Source organism: Neofelis nebulosa, chromosome 4 (assembly GCF_028018385.1).
Source record: "Neofelis nebulosa isolate mNeoNeb1 chromosome 4, mNeoNeb1.pri, whole genome shotgun sequence".
NCBI classification, from domain to species: Eukaryota; Metazoa; Chordata; class Mammalia; order Carnivora; family Felidae; genus Neofelis; species Neofelis nebulosa.
In genome coordinates, this window is record NC_080785.1 from 165,160,652 (window position 1) to 165,182,072 (window position 21,421).

Below are 21,421 nucleotides of genomic sequence, written 5' to 3' on the forward strand. Positions count from 1 at the left end.
CCCAGATCTCACACGACCTGTCGCCCCACTGACCAGCCTCCTCCTTCCCCCCAGATCTCACACGACCTGTCGCCCCACTGACCAGCCTCCTCCCCCCACCAGATCTCACACGACCTGTCGCCCCACTGACCAGCCTCCTCCTTCCCCCCAGATCTCACACGACCTGTCGCCCCGCTGACCAGCCTCCTCCTTCCCCCCAGATCTCACACGACCTGTCGCCCCGCTGACCAGCCTCCTCCTTCCCCCCAGATCTCACACGACCTGTCGCCCCGCTGACCAGCCTCCTCCTTCCCCCCAGATCTCACACGACCTGTCGCCCCACTGACCAGCCTCCTCCTTCCCCCCAGATCTCACACGACCTGTCGCCCCACTGACCAGCCTCCTCCTTCCCCCCAGATCTCACACGACCTGTCGCCACACTGACCAGCCTCCTCCTTCCCCCCAGATCTCACACGACCTGTCGCCACACTGACCAGCCTCCTCCCCCCACCAGATCTCACACGACCTGTCACCACACTGACCAGCCTCCTCCTTCCCCCCAGATCTCACACGACCTGTCGCCACACTGACCAGCCTCCTCCTTCCCCCCAGATCTCACACGACCTGTCGCCCCGCTGACCAGCCTCCTCCTTCCCCCCAGATCTCACACGACCTGTCGCCCCGCTGACCAGCCTCCTCCTTCCCCCCAGATCTCACACGACCTGTCGCCCCGCTGACCAGCCTCCTCCTTCCCCCCAGATCTCACACGACCTGTCGCCACACTGACCAGCCTCCTCCTTCCCCCCAGATCTCACACGACCTGTCGCCCCGCTGACCAGCCTCCTCCTTCCCCCCAGATCTCACACGACCTGTCGCCCCGCTGACCAGCCTCCTCCTTCCCCCCAGATCTCACACGACCTGTCGCCACACTGACCAGCCTCCTCCTTCCCCCCAGATCTCACACGACCTGTCGCCCCGCTGACCAGCCTCCTCCTTCCCCCCAGATCTCACACGACCTGTCGCCCCACTGACCAGCCTCCTCCTTCCCCCCAGATCTCACACGACCTGTCGCCCCACTGACCAGCCTCCTCCTTCCCCCCAGATCTCACACGACCAGGAGGACTGCCTGACCTTCAAAGTGCACCAGTACTTCAACGTGGGGCTTATCCAGCCCGGGTCGGTCAAGGTGTACTCCTATTACAACCTGGGTGAGCAGCCCTCCTAGGGTCGGGGGGGCTGGGCGGCCTGAGGGTCCCAGGGATCCGAGCGGGGCGGGGGCCTGAGGTCCCAGGGTTGGGGACCTGGCCTCTCCAGGTCTGAGGGACTGGAGCTGGGACTCCAAGCCCCTGGGTCTCTGGGCCGGAGGCCCCAGCCCTCTGACACCTCCCTGCCACTCTGCCCACAGATGAGAATTGCATCCGGTTCTACCACCCAGACAAAGAAGGCGGGTTGCTGAGCAAGCTCTGTCACAAAGACGTGTGCCGCTGTGCTGAGGGTGGGTGCAGAGAAGCCTGGAAGGGTGGACACACAGCCCGGGATCCTCCTTCCATGGGGGAGGCCCAAGGGGGCTCCGAAAGCCCACCCCCATGGACACCCACACGGACCCAGGGGCGGGGGGCCCTGGGCAACGCGTGTGATGCGACCGTGTCCCCCGCTCGTCCACCACACAGAGAACTGCTTCATGCACCCGATGGATGAAAAGATCACCCTGGACGACCGTCTGGACAAGGCCTGTGAACCAGGAGTAGACTACGGTGAGCGGGCACGTGCATGTGGGTGCCCGGGTGAGCGACACTGTGTGGCCATGGCTGTGAGTGCCCCTGGCTGCATATGGCCATACGTCGGGCTGTGGTTGCAGCCGATGTGTGTGTGGGTGTAAATGTGTTATGAGGGGCCATGAGTGCATGGGGAGCCATGCTGATGAGTCGGCCGGGTGTGCAGCCAGTGTGAGAGCGGACATGCTTGTCTGCCCCTTGTGTGTGTGACATGGTAGTCGTGCCAAGCCATGGAGATGAGAGACAGTGCTTGTGGGGGATAGTGCATGGGAGGCTATGCGTAGGACTCCACTGTGGTGACTGTAATTGTGCACATGGCCGTGTGTGGCTGTGTGATGTGGTGGTTGTGGGAACACATGTGGCAGGTGTGTTAGTGGGGGGCAGGGACTGTTGCACGTGTGGCTGTGACCCTGCATGGGTCTGCTTGGGGACGCCATATGCCCAGGTGCTCCTGCAGCTGAGGGTCCCCGCAGCCCCCGTTGCCCGTGACCCCACCGTCCTTCCCCTCCTCCCCCATCAGTGTACAAGACCAGGCTTCTCAAGAAGGAGCTGTCAGAAGACTTTGATGATTACGTAATGGTCATCGAGCAGATCATCAAATCAGGTCAGCCCTGCAGTCTGTGTTCTGTGTTTCCACTTCCTTCTTGCTGGTTCCCTGCCCTCCCCCACTCAGCGTCCCTGTCCGTCCCTTCCAGGCTCTGATGAGGTGCAGGTTGGACAGGAGCGCAGGCTCATCAGCCACATCAAGTGCAGAGAATCCCTGAAGCTGCAGGAGGGAAAACACTACCTCATGTGGGGCATGTCCGCCGACCTGTGGGGAGAGAAACCCAAGTGAGTGTCAGCCCTGTGCATGCCCCACCCCCCGCAGTGGGCCGCCCCTTCCCATGCTTTCCCTGCCCTGATCCTGACCTGCCGTCCTCCCCGCAGCATCAGCTACATCATTGGGAAGGACACCTGGCTGGAACAGTGGCCAGAGTCTGATGAATGCCAGGATGAGGAGAATGAGAAGCTGTGTCAAGACCTGGCCAACTTCACTGAGAACATGGTTGTCTTTGGCTGTCCCAACTGACCCCTGCCCACAGTCCCCACAATAAAGCTTCCCTGAGAGTTCATGGGTCTCCCAAAGTCGGAAGGTCTTGGAGAGGGAGGAAGAGGCAGCTGTGATCCCCTGCTTCCTCCCCTGCAGCTCCTTCCTCCCTGTGGATCACCTGCACGTTTGCTTCCTCCCCCGGGGAGCCCGTGCCCACATGCACCTGCACTGCACCCGCACGTAGTCTGAAGTGAGCCTGCATTTGCGCCAAGTGCTCACCTACTTGCTTTCTTTCCACCTGCATCGTGACCTGTGTGTCCTCTGCCTCCTCCCCTGGGTCCTCACCAGTATCTTCACCTACATCCTTCTCTCATCCACTGTGTGGGTACCAGTATCGTCACCTGCCGTACCCCAGCCCTCACGAGCATCATTATGCACGAGGGCTCCACAGTCCTCTGCCTACTCACCTTCCTCCCACCTGGATCCTCCCCCTCCTCATCTTCATCCCCACCTGGATCCTTCCCTTCCTCACCTTCCTCCCACCTGGATCCTCTGTCTCCTCACCATCATCCCCACCTGGATCCTGTCTCTTCACTTTCCCCCCACCTGGATTCTCCGCCTCCTCACCTTCCTCCCACCTGGACCCTCTGCCTCCTCACCTTCCTCCCACCTGGATCTTCCCCCTCCTCACCTTCTTCCCACCTTGTCCTCCACCTCCTCACCTTCATCCCCACCTGGATCCTGTCTCCTCACCTGCCTCCACACCTGGATCCTCCGCCTCCTTACCTTCCTCCCACCTGGATCCTCTGCCTCCTCACCTTTCTCCCCACCTGTTCTCACCTTCTCCCCACTTGCCCCTCATCTGCAGCTCGCTTACAACTCCATTCACTACTTTGTGTGCATTCCACATGACTTTGCCCAGGAGGTGATGATACAAGGCAGAACAGGCGAGTTTCCACTGTCGATCAGTGAGCCAGGGAGGGGAAGGCATGAGTCAGCATTCAAGGGCTGAAGGGGGGGGGGGGGCGTTCAGGGGGTATTGTGGTCGCAGCATCACCTGAGCTGCATGGGGGGCAGCAGCCACAGGCAAATGGTTTCACTGTCTGCTGATCGGAACTGGGCCCCTGGATGCCTCTTCTGATTAATAACACCACTAGTAAGTCTTGGTCTATAGAGGGTGGGATCCAGTTCCTGACTCTAGATGAGGTCATCATGGGAAAATCCCTGAGCCTGGCAGTCACCCCTTCTCAGCCCATTTCCCCTAAGACCCCAGGTCCTGTGATCCCCACCTCCCCATTCCCTGAATATAGGGGAAATACATTCACAGCACCCCTGCTCCTTCCAGCATGTCAGGCACCTCTGTCAATGGGAGACTCAAAAATTCTCACCACTCACTAGGTGTCCCAGCCTCACTAGGTGACCTCTGACCAGACGCCCGCCTCCCCGCCTTTATGTCCTTCTTGTCATGTTTTTCATGCCAATTCCTCCCTTTCTTCTGCCCTGGGATTAATTTCCTTCCTTTTGTTTTTAATACATTGATATTTTTTTGTTTGAGCACCTGTGGTTCCAGACTGTGACAACACAGACATGATCTTTGAAACTCACATTCTAAAGATAGCGTGGAGTTGATGTGTCCCATCAATATTGGACTTGCTGAACCTGATAGTCACATGAGCCAATTCCTCAAAATAAATGTGTGTGTGTGTATGCGCGTGTGCGTGTGTATGCGCGTGTGCACACAGATCATTGATACATAGATAGATACATGCATACATACATACATACATACATAGATAATACATATAAATAGTTAAATGATAGAGATAGAGATAGATAGATGATAGATAGTAGGCAATAGACGAATGGATGTATGGTTGGTTGGTGAAGGGATGAATGAATATATAAATGGATGAATAGATGGATGGATGGATGGATGGAAGGATGAACAGATGGATGGATTTATGGTTGGGCAGGTAGATGGATGGATGCATGGATGCTCAGACAAATGGATGGATGGATGAATGGATGGATGGATGGGTGGGTGGATTGCAAAATTGGTGGTTGGATGGATGGATGGATAAATGGACGGATGGACAGATGAATGGATGGATGGATGGGTGGATTTATGGATGGATGGTCAGACGGATGGATGGATGGATGGATGGATGGATGGATAAATGGATGAATGGATGGATGGATGGGTGGATGGGTGGATGGATGGATGGACAGATAGAGATATTAGTGGTTCTTTCTCTGGAGAGCCCTGACTAATGCAGATGGTCAGGGAAGACAGGGATATCTCCTGTGATGAGAGAATTCTTGAGCCAAGACAGAGATGACAAAGAGGAGCCAGCCATGGAGGATCTGGAAAAGAACATTCCAGATGAAGGAAACAGTATGTACAAAGTCCTCAAGATGCCTGAGGCCAAGTGAGCACAGGGTATGGACTTCAAGAGAGTGAAGATCACTTTGTGTCTACTCTAAGATCAGGGGAAGACCACGCTTTTTCTTTTTTTTTTTTTTTTTTTTTTCTTTCCACGCTTTTTCTATAAAGGGCCAGATAGTAAATATCTTAAGGTTTGAGGGCTAAGATAAAATCGAGGAGATCATGAAGGTACTTGTAAAACAAGAGAGGAAACTTGTGTCCTGCCATGCCTTCTTCACATGGGATGGGCCATCCTGGGTGGGGGGCATCCTCTATGCCCAGCAGCCAAAGCTGTTCTCTCCATGATAAGGGGTTCACCCAAGGGAGAGCAGTTTGGAGATCCAGAAAGGTGGAAGCAGTAGGAGGTGACCCCTAGGTCCGTTTCTCTCTGATCCGGTGATACCCAGATCCCAGCCAACCTTTCCATCCCAAGGTCTACTTTCTCTTCTGGATGAGCTTGTCAAAGGCAAGGCAACTCGCTGAGCCACCAACCCCCAGGATGAGATTCATTCACTCAGTGCCCTGTAGTTACCAACACAGGATTCTCCAACATGTAGGTGGGGGCCAGTATGACCAGCACAGGGCGTGGATGTGATGAGATGTTGGCTGTGAGTCAGGGAGATGGGCACTGGGAGCAGAGTGGGGAACAGGCAGAGAGGGAAGACCCTGGTGGGTATCTGCAGCTCACTAAAGTGAGCCACTCCCGTACACACAGAGGGGGATGGCTGGATTTGGGCCACGAGGCATAATGTGCTAGCCCCTGAGGCCTCCGTGGGAAGCCACCGCAATATTTTAAGCAGGGAAGATATGAAGGCTGACTTATGTGTTTGGAAAACTGATGGTAGCAATTCCAATCCTAGCTATATGCCCAAAGACTTGGAAGCTGGTACCCAGACAAATATACATGCGAGCATGCTCATAGCAGCACTTTGCCCAGGAGCCCAAAGGTGGAAACGACTGAAGCATCCCTCAGCGTGTGAATGGGCAAGCAAACTGGGATGTGTCCATACACTAGAACATTTCTCAGCCCTAACAAGGAAGGACCTGGCTGAGACTTGAAAACATTATACTCAGTGAAGGAAGCCAGACACAAGAGACCACAGTTTGTGTATTTCCACTTTTATGAAATACCTGAACTATTCAGGACAGGTAACTCCATAGAGCAGGAAAGCTGACTAGTGGTTGCCAAGGGCTGGGAGGCCTGGGGGATGGGGACTGCTTTATGGGTATGGGCTTACCTTTCGAGGCGCTGAAAAAGTCTGGGGACCAGACAGAGTTGTCCAACTGTGGAAAAGCCCTAAATACCGCTGAACTGCTCACTTTAAAATGGTTGCTTTTATGTTATGTGAATTTCACCTCTAAAATAAAAGAAAATAGTAAATTAAATTAAACCATATAAATTAAAGGAAACAAATACACAAGTTCACACTTGTAGAGGGCAGAGAATGAATTATGAGTGGTAAGAGGCAAAGAGAACGTCCAGCTGGAAACCACTGCAAGAGTCAGGCCAGAAATGACGGATGCCCTAGTGTGTTAGTGCAGTCTGGCGGCTGTAACAAGATGCCCTACACCGGGCGCCTCAAACGGCAGACATGCATTTCTCAGGGTTCCGGAGGCTGGAAGTCTGAGACACAGGTGCCAGCTTGGTCGGGCTCTGGTGAGGGCTCTGTTCCTGGCTTGTAGACAGTGGCCCTCTCACTGGGTCCTCAAACGTCTTCAAATGGCAGAGACAGAGAGGGAGGGAGAGAGCCTCCTGTCAGGGGCACTCATCCCATTCAGGAAGACTCCACCCTTCTGACCTCACCGCCTCCCCAGGGCCCCACCTACAGAGGCCATCAGGTAGGTGATCAGGACATCACCAAATGAACGGGGGAGGGGCACAGACACTCAGCCCACAGCACTTAGCAAAGGTAGTAGCAGTGGGTCTGGAAACAGGCGGCTGGGTTCAGATCAGACGTTGAGACTGAATGGCCAGGGCTTGCAAAAGGGTGGGATGTGGGGGAGAAGAGAAAGAGGGCTACTCAGGCCCATTGGAGGTGCCCCCGGGACGACTTCCAGGCCTTGGATTTAGCCTAGTTAACCTAGCGGCTGGTGGTTACACCACCTGTCTGTGAGTTCCAATTTAAACTTGCATCCATGCATGCACGCATGCACACACACACTCACGGGCACACTAATGCACGTGTACACACATCCACACATGCAGGCGTATGTGTGTCTGCTCCTGCACACACCCGGGCACGTGCACACTCATGCACACCTCACACGCACACGCACCTACATGCACACACCTGCAGACACCCACATGCATGCACACTCATACCCATTCATCTACATGCACACACCTACACACCCACATGTGTGCATAGATGCACCAACATGCATGCCTGCACCTGCACTCATCTCCATGCACACATGCACACAGCATGCACACACACACTCACAGGCACACTCATGCACGTGTACACACATCCACACATGCAGGCGTATGTGTGTCTGCTCCTGCACACAGCCGTGCACGTGCACACTCATGCACACCTCACACGCACACGCACCTACATGCACACACCTGCAGACACCCACATGCATGCACACTCATGCACACACACCTACATGCACACACACGTGCATGCACACTCATACACCCCACACATACACACACACCTGCACACACCCGCATGTGTGCATAGATGCACCAACATGCATGCCTGCACCTGCCTCATCTCCATGCACACATGCACACAGCATGCACACACACACTCACAGGCACACTCATGCACGTGTACACACATCCACACATGCAGGCGTATGTGTGTCTGCTCCTGCACACACTTGCATGCACGTACACCCATGCACACCACACACGCACATGCATCTACATGCACACACACGTGCATGCACACCACACATGCACACACTTATGCACGTGCACACTCATGCACACCACACATGCACACGCACCTACATGCACACCCCTGCTTGCATGCACACTCATGCACATCCACATGCACACGCACCTACATGCACACACACGTGCACATGCACACTCATGCACACCTCACACGCACATGCACCTACATGCACACACCTGCAGACACCCACATGCATGCACACTCATACCCATTCATCTACATGCACACACCTACACACCCACATGTGTGCATAGATGCACCAACATGCATGCCTGCACCTGCCTCATCTCCATGCACACATACACACAGCATACACATGCACACACGCACTGGACCCAATATACACACCTGGACACACTCACACAAAAAGCACTCTCGTAGTTTGCACTTCCCTAACCACCATCTCAAACACTCTATAGTATTTTCTTCTTTACTAGGCTCATTGTCTCTCACCCCAACAATGGGAGCTCCTTAAGACCAGGGACTTTTGTCTCTCTTTTTCATGTTGTGCCCTCAAACTTTGAACAATGCTTGGCACACAGGAGATGCTCTATAAATATTTGGTCACGAGTGAATGAAGCAGCCACAGGGAAAAGCTGTGGCCTCCCCCCTCCATACCTACCTGAGTCACATCTTTAGATGCCCCTGGAAGGTGTGAGAGTCTGTATGACTGAGATTGAGATAGAGCCAGCCTGGGGGTGAGAGGACAGGAAGAAGAGGAGGGCCAGTGGGGAAAGGAGAGGGGCGAACCCCGGGACCCATGGGTGCCTGTCTGCAGCATGTGTAGCCCAGGACTATTGGGCAATTGTGATTTCCTCCCTGCCCTCAGGGACCCAAGCGTGCAACCCAGCCCTGAAGTGTCTCGGGACCTTGTCTGCTCAGGCCTGGAGGAGATGGTTTGCGGTCCTCTGTGTTCATGGAGGATGGACAGACATCCCATTCACGAGGCTGGGGCATAGCCACAGGTGAAGACAGCCCTGCAGTGCATGCCAGCTGGGCCTGGATCTCCTGCTGCTGCTGCTGGCTGCTGGGGGAGATGGTCACACCCCTGCTGGTGAGTAGGAGCTCAGGGCTTGTGGCAGGTGGGTCTCCTGTGTCACTGTGCATGTCTCTGTGCACGTGTGTGCAGGACAGGAGACACATTAAGTGTAGCCCAGTGCAAGTCAATTCACTTCTCTGAACCTCAGTTTCCTCATCTGTAAAATGGGTGTGATAATACAAGTACCTACCTCACAGGGAATGAAATACAATATTGTGTGTGTACATGGGCTGGAAGAAGTGATTCTGCAGCAGGGAGACCACAGACCACAGGGGTTCAGACAACAGACAACAGGGATGGTGAGTGCACAGGAGGGGTAGAAAATGGGGGACCTTGGCTTGGAGGCCTGGTGGGACAGTCACCAAAACAAGGTAAGGAGGAGGAGGAGTAGGTGTTGGAAACAATAAACATACAGTCCATGTGCAGTGAGGTCTCACCACGTGCGGGGCACCAGGCTGAGCCTCTGCCTGCCCCATGCCACTGGCTTGTCACCCAATGCTCAGAGGGACATTCATGGCTGTGAATGTCCAGTCTGCCCCTGCATCCTCCAGGGTGGGAGTCCCTGATGCTCAGGCTTCTCCTGAGCTTGAGTCAGGGGTGCAGGGGAGCGGGGGAAGGAGCCATGGGGCAGATCAGACCCAACAGGGCCAAGTTTTCCTTCCAGTTAATGAGTAATGAGTAGGGGGAGAAGGGGAGGTCTGGGCTGCATGGTGGGGGAGGTGCCCTGGCCATGGGTCCTGGAGGGAAAATCTCAGAAAGCAGTGTAGCAAGGACCCCATCCTGGAAGTGGGGGGCCAGGAGGGGAGGGGCAGTCCCTGCTGTTCCCAGGCCTGACACTGACTCTGAAGGGTGAGGGTGGGGGCGCAGCAGGGAAATCACTGCAGTCAGTGTGAGAACTAAGCCCACTGAGCCAATCAAAGGAGGCACACAGAGACCCAGAGCACAGTGAGGCAAGGTTTTAACCAACGTTCTTGCAAGAGCAGGTGTGCAGCAGACAATTTATCTCCCAGCGTGCTGGTCCCTCCCTTGATTCCTCATTGGCTGAATACCGCAGAGGTTACAGCCTTACCCAGAAGTCACCTATGTCCACGTAAGGCAAAAAGTAGTCTGTTGGAACAAACGTACATTTCCTGCGGTGACGCAGAAACTTCCAGTCCTCTCCTTTGTTCTTTGGCACATGCTCTTTGCAAAGACTGTGAAAATAAGCCTGCAAAACGGAGGGGAAGATCCAGGGAGTGAAGTGTTTAATGGTTTGGGACTCCACTGGGGAGGGGGAGAGGTGCGTACATATTTCTAATAGGTTGCAAACTTGTTGTTAGATAGCACAGCTTTAATTAGTATTTCTGAACATGAATCAACTCCCTTACTTCTCACAATCCCTCCTCTTCTAAGCTGATTCCATTTTCATTTATATGTCCTTAATTTTTGAGGTCTCGCAAACATATTCAGCAAATGTTGGCCCTCATCTTCACAGTCAGATTTATCTTTCAATAATAATAGGTTATTTTTGGCCTAAGACACAGACATTTGTTTCTTAAGAGGAACCTTCCACCCTAGGGTAGGTTTGCTGTGGTCAGACACTCCCAGCATTGTTCCAAACTACGTGTGGGATTTTTTTTTCCACCCAGGGAGCTCAGGTCCTAACCTTTCCCTCTCTGCCTACTGAATCCTGTCTTTTCCTATCACACTCCCCTCTTTGAACACATGACTCCTGCCATTAGGAATTGGGATAATGACTGACCTTAACTGCTTCCTGCTGAAAGGGGGCGATGACAGGGTATGGCAGTCAGGGCAGTTCAGAGGTTGATCCAGAGGTCTGAAACAATGGGAGGGTATTTGGAACATCTGGGCTAGCAAAATTTTCTTGGATGTCTTATTTTTCTGGCATATGCGGCAGCTTCTACAAATGACCTATAGAAAGAGTATTAGACCAACAGGCATTCACATTCCAAATGCAATGCTTCCTAGGAAGGAGGTCACACCATGGGAAGTAAAGAGGCATTGTAGCCATCCAAAATCCCTGACATGTCTACCCATTTTTTAAAAATTTATAGTTTTTCCTCCTTCTTCCAAATTTATTTCGATCTTGTGTTATTGTCAGTTAGAAGAATTAAGCATTTGAACTAGTTTGTGGTTCTCAATCCTCAAATCTTCCTTTGGCCATCCAGTTTCCTTAGGAACAACTCCATGAGGTGTTTTTAATTTTACCTCAAGGAAAAACTGATCTTGGATATCCAGATTACTATAAATTTAGGTCATTGTTAATCTGTCCTGGAGCTCGTAACACTGTAATACCTAATTCAGTCATAATGTCTCCTTCTCGCAAGGGAGTGGGGCTCTCTGTCATCATCAGAAAAGAACGTGAAAAAAAAAAATCTCCCCATATGCACCCCACTGGCTCAGAGAAAAATTTCATCCTAAGTTTTCTGGAGACGCCTGTAATTGTCACGCTGCATTTGGATGGTTGGCCGGGAGTGGGAAGAGGGCAGAAAAGGTGGCTCCAGTGTCAAGAAGGAACTCAACTCATTTTCCTTCTGTTTCCAGTTACCTGAGGCTCTGGGTTTCCAATTTTCAGTTGGTTCAGGGGAGACAACATGAAGAGCCACAGGTCCCATCCATTCCTTTCAGGGACACTAGTCTTTGAGGTCCCCAAGAGCATTCAGACTTTCCAGTGACTGTCTCCACACAAGGGGCATGGCTTATGGGGTTTGACTTCTGTTGTCCCCTCTGAGGACATTCTCATCTTCTGTGCCCTGAACAGCTGCATAAATGGCACTTGGTGCCAGGACCTGCAGAAGTCTGTTATGACATTGTAAGGCTGTGACTAAGGCCTTAGATTTTTTTTTTAAAGACTCCTTTCCTGTTCCCTACTTTCCTCTTGATCTCAGTCATAATATACCCAACTGGCAGCTCATAAGAGCTCCTCCAGGGTCCCTCCAGGCTGACAGCCAATCTTTGCAGCTTCCTTTGAATATCTGGGGCCAATTGAGTGACAAGCTTGTCCTTTAGAATCGCCTTAGGTTCAGGGAGTATCCGGGGAGATAGCCGTGTATTTAACCTTAACCTTTCCAGGAAGGCCACCAGGCTCTCATCCTGTGTCTGTCAAATAGTGACTAATTTAGCATAATTTAAGGGCTTAACCTTATACCTCCTTCATTTCTCCAAAACACAAGCTTGAAAGTGGCAGCGACACCATTCCCCAATGGGATTATCATAGTCCTAACTAGGATCTTGGGGCGGAACTGCCCAAATCCCAGTAGGGAACTGGGAGATCCTTATAGGACCTCCAGTCCCATGATAATTAAGGAGTTGTTCATTCCCCTATTTCAGTCACTGCCAGAACACCAGGCTTCTGTCTCATTAAGAGTCTGATTCAACAAAAGCATTGTATCAAAAACATACCTAAAATTCTGAAAAGCCTCTAAATTTTCTGATGATCCAGATAATTTACCTATGCTTTGACCTGTCTTAAATTTACCTAATTCTTTTACCTGTCTTAAATCTTGCAATGAAAAGGGTACTTGAAGTCTTATCGTGGTGGTTCCTCCCTGCGTTTCTCTTTCCAGCACTCTAGCTTCTTGTAGGGGAAACACGCCTGCTGCATTACGGGGAGGGTCTGGATAAGGTGGGCAGCAGGGAGCAGAAGTGCACGTTTTTAAGTCTGGATATCTAGATCCAGGACCCAAGGAGGAGGCTGTTGAGGTTAAAGACCACTTCCTCCTTCTCTAGATCTGCTTTGGGTACAGCAAGGGGCTCTTAGTTCCCTCCCTTCATCATTGTGAACACTTGGAAAGGGTTGCCAATAGGCCAGGATCAACCTTACACATATCTCGATTTTCTCTTAAGGCCCCAAAACAGTGAATACAGGGGATTTCTCCCCGTTTCCCCTCACGTTTACACAACAAGTCAAACTGTAGGATAGCATTATAATTGGTATTTCCCTCTGGCGGTCAGGTTTCCTCCTCCAATTCCTATTGGGGCCAGGCCTTGGTGCAAAAGAAAATGAGTCGCTTTTTCTTTATGGTTTGTGGATCAGAATCATCCCAGTTTTTCAGAATGCATCCCAAAGGAATATTAGCCTTGCGTGGGGAATTGCCCATCTATAGGAAAAAGGAGGGAAAGGCATCCTTCTTCTCAATTTCCTATAGCTGGCCAGGAGAAACCTTATCTCTGGATGCTGATTGTTGGCCAACAGAAGCCACATCTCTTGGCCCCGTGTTCTGGCTGGCTATGAGACCAGCAGCCAAAAGCCCTGTCAGTCTTGTGAGGTGCTGGGTGTGGTTGCTCTCACCCAGGCTGAGAGCTGAGCCCTCTTCCCCGGTTTCTCCTACCCCTCCGTTTCCTGCCTGCTGGACTTTGGAGTTATTGACTGTCACCAACCAAGACTGCTTTTTTTTTTGTCAAGGGATGCATTAATTTTATGTTGGCCCAACAGTAATTTATGTATTGATCATAATAAAACTGTTCCTCTTTACAAATATATTTTATCATTTTTTTTTAAGTTTATTTATTTTGAGAGAGGGAGAGAGGGAAAGAAAGAGGGGAAGGGGGAGAGAGAATCCCAAGCCCAATGTGGGACTCGAGCTCACAGACCATGAGATTATGACCTGAACCAAAACCAAGAGCCGGAGGCTGAACGAACTGAGCCACCCAGGTGCCCCTACAAATAAACCTTAAAAGGCCAGTGAAAACCATTTCCCACCCCCACCAAGGATAAAATCAGCCTTTAAGGGGGTAAAAGGGTCAAAGCTGAGGTCTAGTCCCCTGCCTTTTTTTTTTTCCAGCAATGCAAACACAAATATGTTCCAGCCATGTGGGATGTCCATTTTAAGGTCGCTAGATTGGTACAAGTCGGCATCCACTGGGCTAAGTGTAGCAAAATGACTCACCAGTGTACTTTCTCAACGTTTGGTTTTTTTTTTGTTTTTGTTTTTGTTTTTTTTTTTTTTGGGACAGAGAGAGACAGAGCATGAACGGGGGAGGGGCAGAGAGAGAGGGAGACACAGAATCAGAAACAGGCTCCAGGCTCCGAGCCATCAGCCCAGAGCCTGACGCGGGGCTCGAACTCACGGACCGCGAGGTCGTGACCTGGCTGAAGTCGGACGCTTAACCGACTGTGCCACCCAGGCGCCCCACCAGTGTACTTTTAATATCCATTCATTTTAGCCTTAGTCCGTCCTGACCACACATAAAATTCCTTTCCAAAGATTTCCCTTCACAAACGTTCTAAAACATTCCTTTGCATTTAGACTTTGTCCCAAGCCATTCCTCTCCAAACTACCAGTCTCATTTAGGACAAATTATTTTCTTTTACCTCCAAAAAAACGTATTTGAATTTTTTAATTCTAAATTTTATTTATTTATAAAAGTTTATTTATTATTTATTTTCAGAGAGTGAGAGCACACGAAGGAGGGAGGAGGCAGGGGAGTGGGGAGAGAGAATCTCAAGAAGGCTCCACACTGTCAGCGCATTGCCCGATGCGGGGCTCGAACTCACGAACCGTGAGATCATTACCTGAGCCCAAATCAAGAGTCAAACTCTCAACCAACTGAGCCACCCAGGCACTCCCATTTCCATTTTTTAAAATACTTTTTACACATCTACTTTTACATACAGAGTTGCTTTCCTTATTTCCATCAATCTTAATGACATTCAGCAGAATTTTAACTCTTAGAAGAATTTTATCTCTTAGAAATCTTTGTCTTCAGTGAAAACTAAGTAGTTACCAGCTGTGAACTGTTACATTAGAATTCTTTAGATGGCAAATTTATGAGTTTATTAAGTACAAAGCATGTTACCAACAAACCCAAATAGCCTTCGTTTCTCTACAATAAGAAATTAAAAACAAACCTATGTTTAGTAATCAATGCTTTAGCGTTTTATCCCATTAGATATCCAATGAATTTAATCCCATTTATTGTGCAAGCAAAACTTTAAGGTTTCAGGCTATCAAAGACTTTGAAAGCTATCTTAACAATTATCTACCCACGAAACTTTTTGAGACAGAATTAGCCATCATTTTAAGTGTTATTTTTGCTAACCAATTGCAACAGAGATAACACAAGCTTATTTGACCTTCAGTAAACCTACGTAACAAAACAAAAACATTAAGGCATTAAGGCAGCCATGAGTTGGAGGAAGGTCTTGTCCTGTATGCTTCAGGTGTCTGTCAGTGGGCTGAAAGCTGTAAGGAGATTTATTTAAGCTATATATTCCTCTTGCCTTTGATTCCTCATCATTTCCATCCCAGGGGTCCTCTGTTTCCCCCTTTCCTTTCAAACATCTTCTCCACAGTAGTCACCATAATCTTTGCTTTCTGTTTTTGTCTCTCTTCATTCCTCTTTACAGATAAATATCTTTTGTGCCTCCCTGTGCAGTTCTTCTACTTCTCATTCCCTCCATCCACCTTCTGTAACTTTCTGGCAATATCAGGCCAACTGCTAGTGAAAAATTAACCTTCAGGACACCCTGCCACGTTGGGTCTTCTGGATCTAGGCCTGAATATTTCCTCATTTGATCCCTAAGTCTCTTAAGAAAGCACTTGGGGTTTTCCTCCTTCTCTTCTTGCATCTCAAAAGCCTTCCTGACATTCTGATATCTTGGAGCTGATTCCCTGATTGCTTTGATCATTAGCTCTCTTAAATCCTGCATCTTAACCCTGTTACCAGGATCATTATTGTCTTAATCAGGGTCTACATTGGGAAAATTTTGTTCAACTGGCTGAACACCCTGGCCAGGAGAATAACTTTCATATTTAATGCTGATAAGTCTAAATACATACCTATCTTAATTGAAACAACAAACTTAAATCAGTTTAAATATTGAATGTGTTCCGCCTGTGTCCACTTAAAAGTGAATCACTTGTTCCCCGTTGTCAGTTTTCACCTGGGACACCGGTGGGGGAATCTGAAGTGGGCGTCCAAGTGGGTGCTCTTTGCTTCTTGACATCAAAGGTGGTGGGGAGGAGCCAATGGTGTTGGAGGCACTGAGGAGGGTATGGAATCAGTCATGCAGGCCACACCCTACGTGGTGCAGAAACAGGAGGGAGAGGAGAAGGCAGAAGGGGTAAGGTGCTCGCAGAAGGCAGAGAAAGAAGATTCATGGTTCTACACCTTGTCAGCTCAGAGAGAGGAGCAGACGCCATGGTTTTGATCTTTGTTCCCTCCCACCACCACCAAAGTGGAAATATGAAGTCTGTGTCAGGCCAGAGAACACAGGGAATTTCCCTGAAACAAAAGGAAGACATTTCGGCAGCTGCTTGGGAATATTCCTTAAAGTCTCCCTCCTGAGGTAGACTAACCACAGACAGTTGGCGCCAATTATCATAGTTATTAATCCAGGAAATGAATGACGGAGAAGCCCCCACATACAGCTTTTCCAGAAACCTGGGTTTATCTTGAAGAGGCCTGTTTACATATCCAATATATCTAGAGGGAGGTTACTAGCCAAAATTCAGTTGGGCAAACAGTTGCCCATTCTGCAAGGGACCTGGAGCCTGGTTTAGGCCCATGAAAGCCTGGAAAAGCCCGGACACAGGGTACCTCAGTCCATTTGCCCTGTTTCTTACAGAAGAGTTCTGTATTAAACTTTAGTGTCCCATTAATGAGCCATTTTCCTCATCTCCTAAGGAGTATTGAGCCCAGTATTACAAAACAGATCAGGTTTTGTTTTGTTTTTAGATCTTGCAATATGACTTGATTCCAGTGGTTAAAAGGCATCCCAAGGGGGAGTCCTTGGCGACTGAAGAAGATCTCATGTTTCCTCAGTCTTAAAGAGTATAATCTCTTTCCCCCAGTGCACTAGAACTTTTGTCATCCACATAAAAATTTAGGGCCTGATAGACCCAGTCTTCCTCTTAGACAGAAAACAGATGGCCTTCTAATTGAGTCTTTAGTACAAACAAAACAACAGAATTTGATAATTTTATGTTTGTCCTTATTCCTTGTACAAGGAGCATCCTCCCAGTACCCTAACATTTGCCCCAACGGACTATCTGGGGGAATCTGAAGAGACCCCATCTCTTTCTAGGTGTCTCTTCCCTTACCCCTAGGGCTAGAATTTTTGTTTCCCATCCTTGACCAGGCTACTTTCTGCTCCTGAGTTTCCCTGGGGCGCTCAACCTCCCTTAATGAAGGTTTCTTGCACTCTCCAGAACCCACTTCATCTGTCTCCAGCTATTTCCTTGCAGGAGAACAGGACAACGGATCAAGTCTCCCCATTCGCTTCATGTCTAGGATACGTCTTAGTCACACATACTCAGGTTCTGAGGATTTCCCAATCCCCAAGGCAGTACTTAGAGTCCAATTTTCCTACCTTGGTCCTTGCACAAAGTTATCAGGTCTCCGTGGTGCCTCTCTTTTACTCTTTCCCCAGCGTCACTTCTTCTGTCTCCAAAGGAAAAAGTCTGGAACTCCACAGATCCCGCAGGGGCCCTCCCATGGAAAGGCCACACAAACTGGAGTGGGATGTGTCTCCCATCTCACAGGACCTGGACCCCACAGGTCAAGGTCAATCCCGGACGAGCCCCCAAATGTGAGCAATAAGTTCACTGATCCAATCAAAGGAGGGACGCAGAGACTTGGAGCACAGTGAAGCAAGGTTTTAATCAACCTTCTTGCAAAAGCACGTGTCTGATAGACAGGCACACTTGGGGCAGTTACAGCAGGCAATTTATCTCCTAGCGTGCAAGTCCCTCCCCTGGCTCCTCATTGGCTAAGTACTACAGATGTTACAGTCTTATCCAGATGTCGCCTATGCCCATGTAAGGCAAAAAGTAGTCTGACTGGAACAAATAAACATTCTTTGAGGTGCCACAGAAACATCAGTTCTTTGGTGCATGCTCATTGCAACACCCACCAAAATAAGCCCACAAAATGGAGAGGGAGAGAAGAACCAGGAAATGAAGTGTCTAAGGGTTTGGGACTCCATTGTGTGTGTGGTGGGGGGAGGGGTGTTCGAACATATTTCCAATATGTTGTAAAGCTATTGTTAACTACACAGCACAGCTTTTATTTGGCACTTTTGAAGATGAATCATCCCGCTTACTTCTCACACTCGAGAGGGTGTGTGGTGGGAGAGGGGGTCCCTCGGCTCCCCCCACCCAGAAATCATCCCCACTTCCTTCCCTTTCTCATCTTTCCCTCCAGCCAGGGTAACCAGACAAAACACCGGATACCCAGTTCAATTTGAACTGCAGATAAATGGCAAATACTTTGTTAGTGTTAAGTGTGGGAGGTCTGGAGGTAAGGTGGACAGGACAAGGGCTCTGGGGCGGGGTCAGGAAGTTCTAGGGATGTAGTTGATGGGCACCAGGGGGGCCGGAGCCTAGTCCCCCTCAACTCCTGAGTCAGCTCCTTGTTATCTGCCTCTAGAATGACCAATTCTGGGTTCCCAAAAGGCCTGTCCAAAATCAACAAAACAGCCAGTGGGTGGGAACTAGTGTGATCATCCCAGCATCTGGGATGTCTTCCATTCCCGCCTGCTCCCACCCCCTCCACACACACATTCTTCACTCTGGCAGGCTCCCAAAGCGCCAGTAGGGGGAGGAGGAGGGTGCCTGGGGTGCGTGCCACACCCAGCTCCCTGAGCCTTGAGTCCCCCTCTTCCCCCCAAGTATTGGGCAATCCTGTCCCCGCCCTGGAGCCATCTGCCACTTGCAGTTGTGCGATAATGACCGATCTGTTTTGCTAGCCTGGTTTCTTGACTTTCTGGGTGTTGAGATCTAACACAGAGGTTGTGCTTACAGTTGAGAAACCTGTATTCATGGGGGGTGGGGGAAGTTTCAGTATCCGTTGCCCCCCACATTCAGTAAATGTCACTCAAGCAACTGCTACATGTCAGGCCCTGAACCCGGTGCTGAGGACAGAGCAGTGACCAAGAACTACCCAGGCTCAACCCTCAAGGGGATCAGTTGGGTGTGGAGGGCAGGCAGGGACAAGGATGAGTCACAAGACACTTCCATCACAGGGCCCTGACCCAGCCTGGGAAGCTGGGGGGAGGTGATCAGAGAAGTAGGGGAAGGACGGCAGGCCCAGGGGAGGGACAGCGTGTACAGAGGCTGGAGGTGAGGAAAACTTGCTGGTTGGTAGGCCCACAAGTAGTGGGCACTGAAGTGTCTAATTGTGGCTAACACTGAACGCCACACCCTCTTCGAAGGCTTCCATTGACCCTGACTCCTATTAAGAAGCCTGTAAGATGGGGCGCCTGGGTGGCGCAGTCGGTTAAGCGTCCGACTTCAGCCAGGTCACGATCTCGTGGTCCGGGAGTTCGAGCCCCGCGTCGGGCTCTGGGCTGATGGCTCAGAGCCTGGAGCCTGTTTCCGATTCTGTGTCTCCCTCTCTCTCTGCCCCTCCCCCGTTCATGCTCTGTCTCTCTCTGTCCCAAAAATAAAAATTAAAAAAAAAAAAAAAAAAAAAAAAAAAAAGAAGCCTGTAAGACACATTGGGGCGCCTGGGTGGCGCAGTCGGTTAAGCGTCCGACTTCAGCCAGGTCACGATCTCGCGGTCCGTGAGTTCGAGCCCCGCGTCAGGCTCTGGGCCGATGGCTCGGAGCCTGGAGCCTGTTTCCGATTCTGTGTCTCCCTCTCTCTCTGCCCCTCCCCCGTTCATGCTCTGTCTCTCTCTGTCCCAAAAATAAATAAAAAACGTTGAAAAAAAAATTAAAAAAAAAAAAAAAAAGAAGCCTGTAAGACACAGAGAATCTAAGTAATTTGCCCAATGTTACACAGCTGATGGGAGACTCAGGACTCAAAATGCCAGGAGTCTGGTTTCAGAGCTGCACTTTACCACTGAGTTTGATGAGGTTGTGGATTGGTGGTGGGAGTTTGGAACTGATGGCCAAGAAAGTATTCTTGAAGACGTCTTTGGTACAAAAGAGATGATTATATTAAAGCATGGAGTCAGAAACCATGGGCAGAAAGGGCTGCACTGAGGTTGTGAAGAGTGACTGATTATATACCTTCAGGTTGGAAAGGGTTAGGGACAGTGTAAGTCTCTAAGGAATTTTGGATGCAAGGTTTCCAGGACCTTGAAGTGCTAGCTGCTGCTAGGAAACGTCATTTATTGCCGTTTCATCAAACCTCAGTCATGAGACCCTTCAGATGTATGTCAGGGGCCATATGTTTGGAGTATAATTTCCAGCATATACTTCAGAGTTAAAGATAAAGAAGGTTTGCAAAGGAATGTTTAGGTGTTTAGGGAGACTCACAGGATCCTGGGGTGCAGGTGGGGGGTCAAGATAAGGTTAAGCCAAGATTCTCTTTTGCCCCTAGCAAAGTGTCATAATGGAGACAGCTGAGCTCCTAGAGGGAGGTCACTCCGCCTGTTTCAAGGACTTGTCAATGTAAGCAATAAGGAAATTTCATTTTTCATTTCCCTTTGTTTCTCACATCACCATGACAAGCACCTAAATGCCTTTACATCTTGAAGAGGGTGATATTAGAGCTCCAGAAAAATGGAGTCTATAGTCTTCTGGAGATGAGGCTATGGATAAGATTGCCTTTTCCTTGCAGTTTACTAAGTCATCCATAAACTGAAGGGGACTCCTGTCCTGCATGACTATGAGGTCTACCAATCAACCATTTGATTTTTTCCTTTCCTTTGTTCTTGGGCAGCCAGGAGTGTCCAAGGAATATCACACATATCCCACCTGGGGGGAGGGAGTGCAGTTAGCCTGTGCTTTGCCCTCAGCTTGCTTTATGCTCCCTCATCATATGCCCCCTGGACAATTTTTTTTAATGTTTTTATTTTTATTTTTGAGAGAGAGAAAGAGACAAAGTGTGAGCAGGGGAGGGGCAGAGAGAGAGGGAGACACAGAATCCGAAGCAGGCTCCAGGCTCTGAGCTGTCAGCACAGAACCCGACGCGGGGCTAGAAGTCACGAACCACAAGATCATGACCTGAGCTGAAGTCAGACGCCCAACCGACTGAGCCACCCAGGCGCCCCCAGCCCCCCCCCCCCCCCGCTGAACAATTTTGACCCCTAAACCTTTAAGGTTGTTGAAAGTGGATGGTCTCATCTTCTATAGGTTCTTCCTGCTGAGTAGGGTGTAGAGACTTCCCTACCTATAGGTCAATATTGGTTAGGGAACATATAAGAGAGTTAAGGTGGAGGCAGCTGAATCTAAGGTGGACAACGTATATGAACCTTCTTGAGTAGAAAGGATCATCTGTTGGCATGAAGTTATTGTAGTAATGGAGTCTTGGCACTAGGCAGAGACAGGGGAGAAAACGGCAAAATGTAATTAGAATAATAAGAAAGCAA

At 50.1% G+C, this 21,421-nt stretch overlaps 1 protein-coding gene across 1 annotated transcript in view; it reads left to right on the plus strand.

Annotated features, from left to right (window-relative positions):
- The window catches only part of C3 (complement C3), a 41,592-nt gene extending 38,728 nt beyond the window's left edge, over window positions 1-2,864 (plus strand). Inside the window, exons 36-41 of the mRNA XM_058728253.1 lie at window positions 1,082-1,187; window positions 1,385-1,474; window positions 1,650-1,733; window positions 2,275-2,358; window positions 2,450-2,585; window positions 2,682-2,864. Coding sequence (XP_058584236.1) covers window positions 1,082-1,187; window positions 1,385-1,474; window positions 1,650-1,733; window positions 2,275-2,358; window positions 2,450-2,585; window positions 2,682-2,823 — 642 coding nt within the window. The 3' untranslated portion in view covers window positions 2,824-2,864. The remainder of the gene's footprint in view (window positions 1-1,081; window positions 1,188-1,384; window positions 1,475-1,649; window positions 1,734-2,274; window positions 2,359-2,449; window positions 2,586-2,681) is intronic.
- The last annotated feature ends 18,557 nt before the right edge of the window (window positions 2,865-21,421 follow it).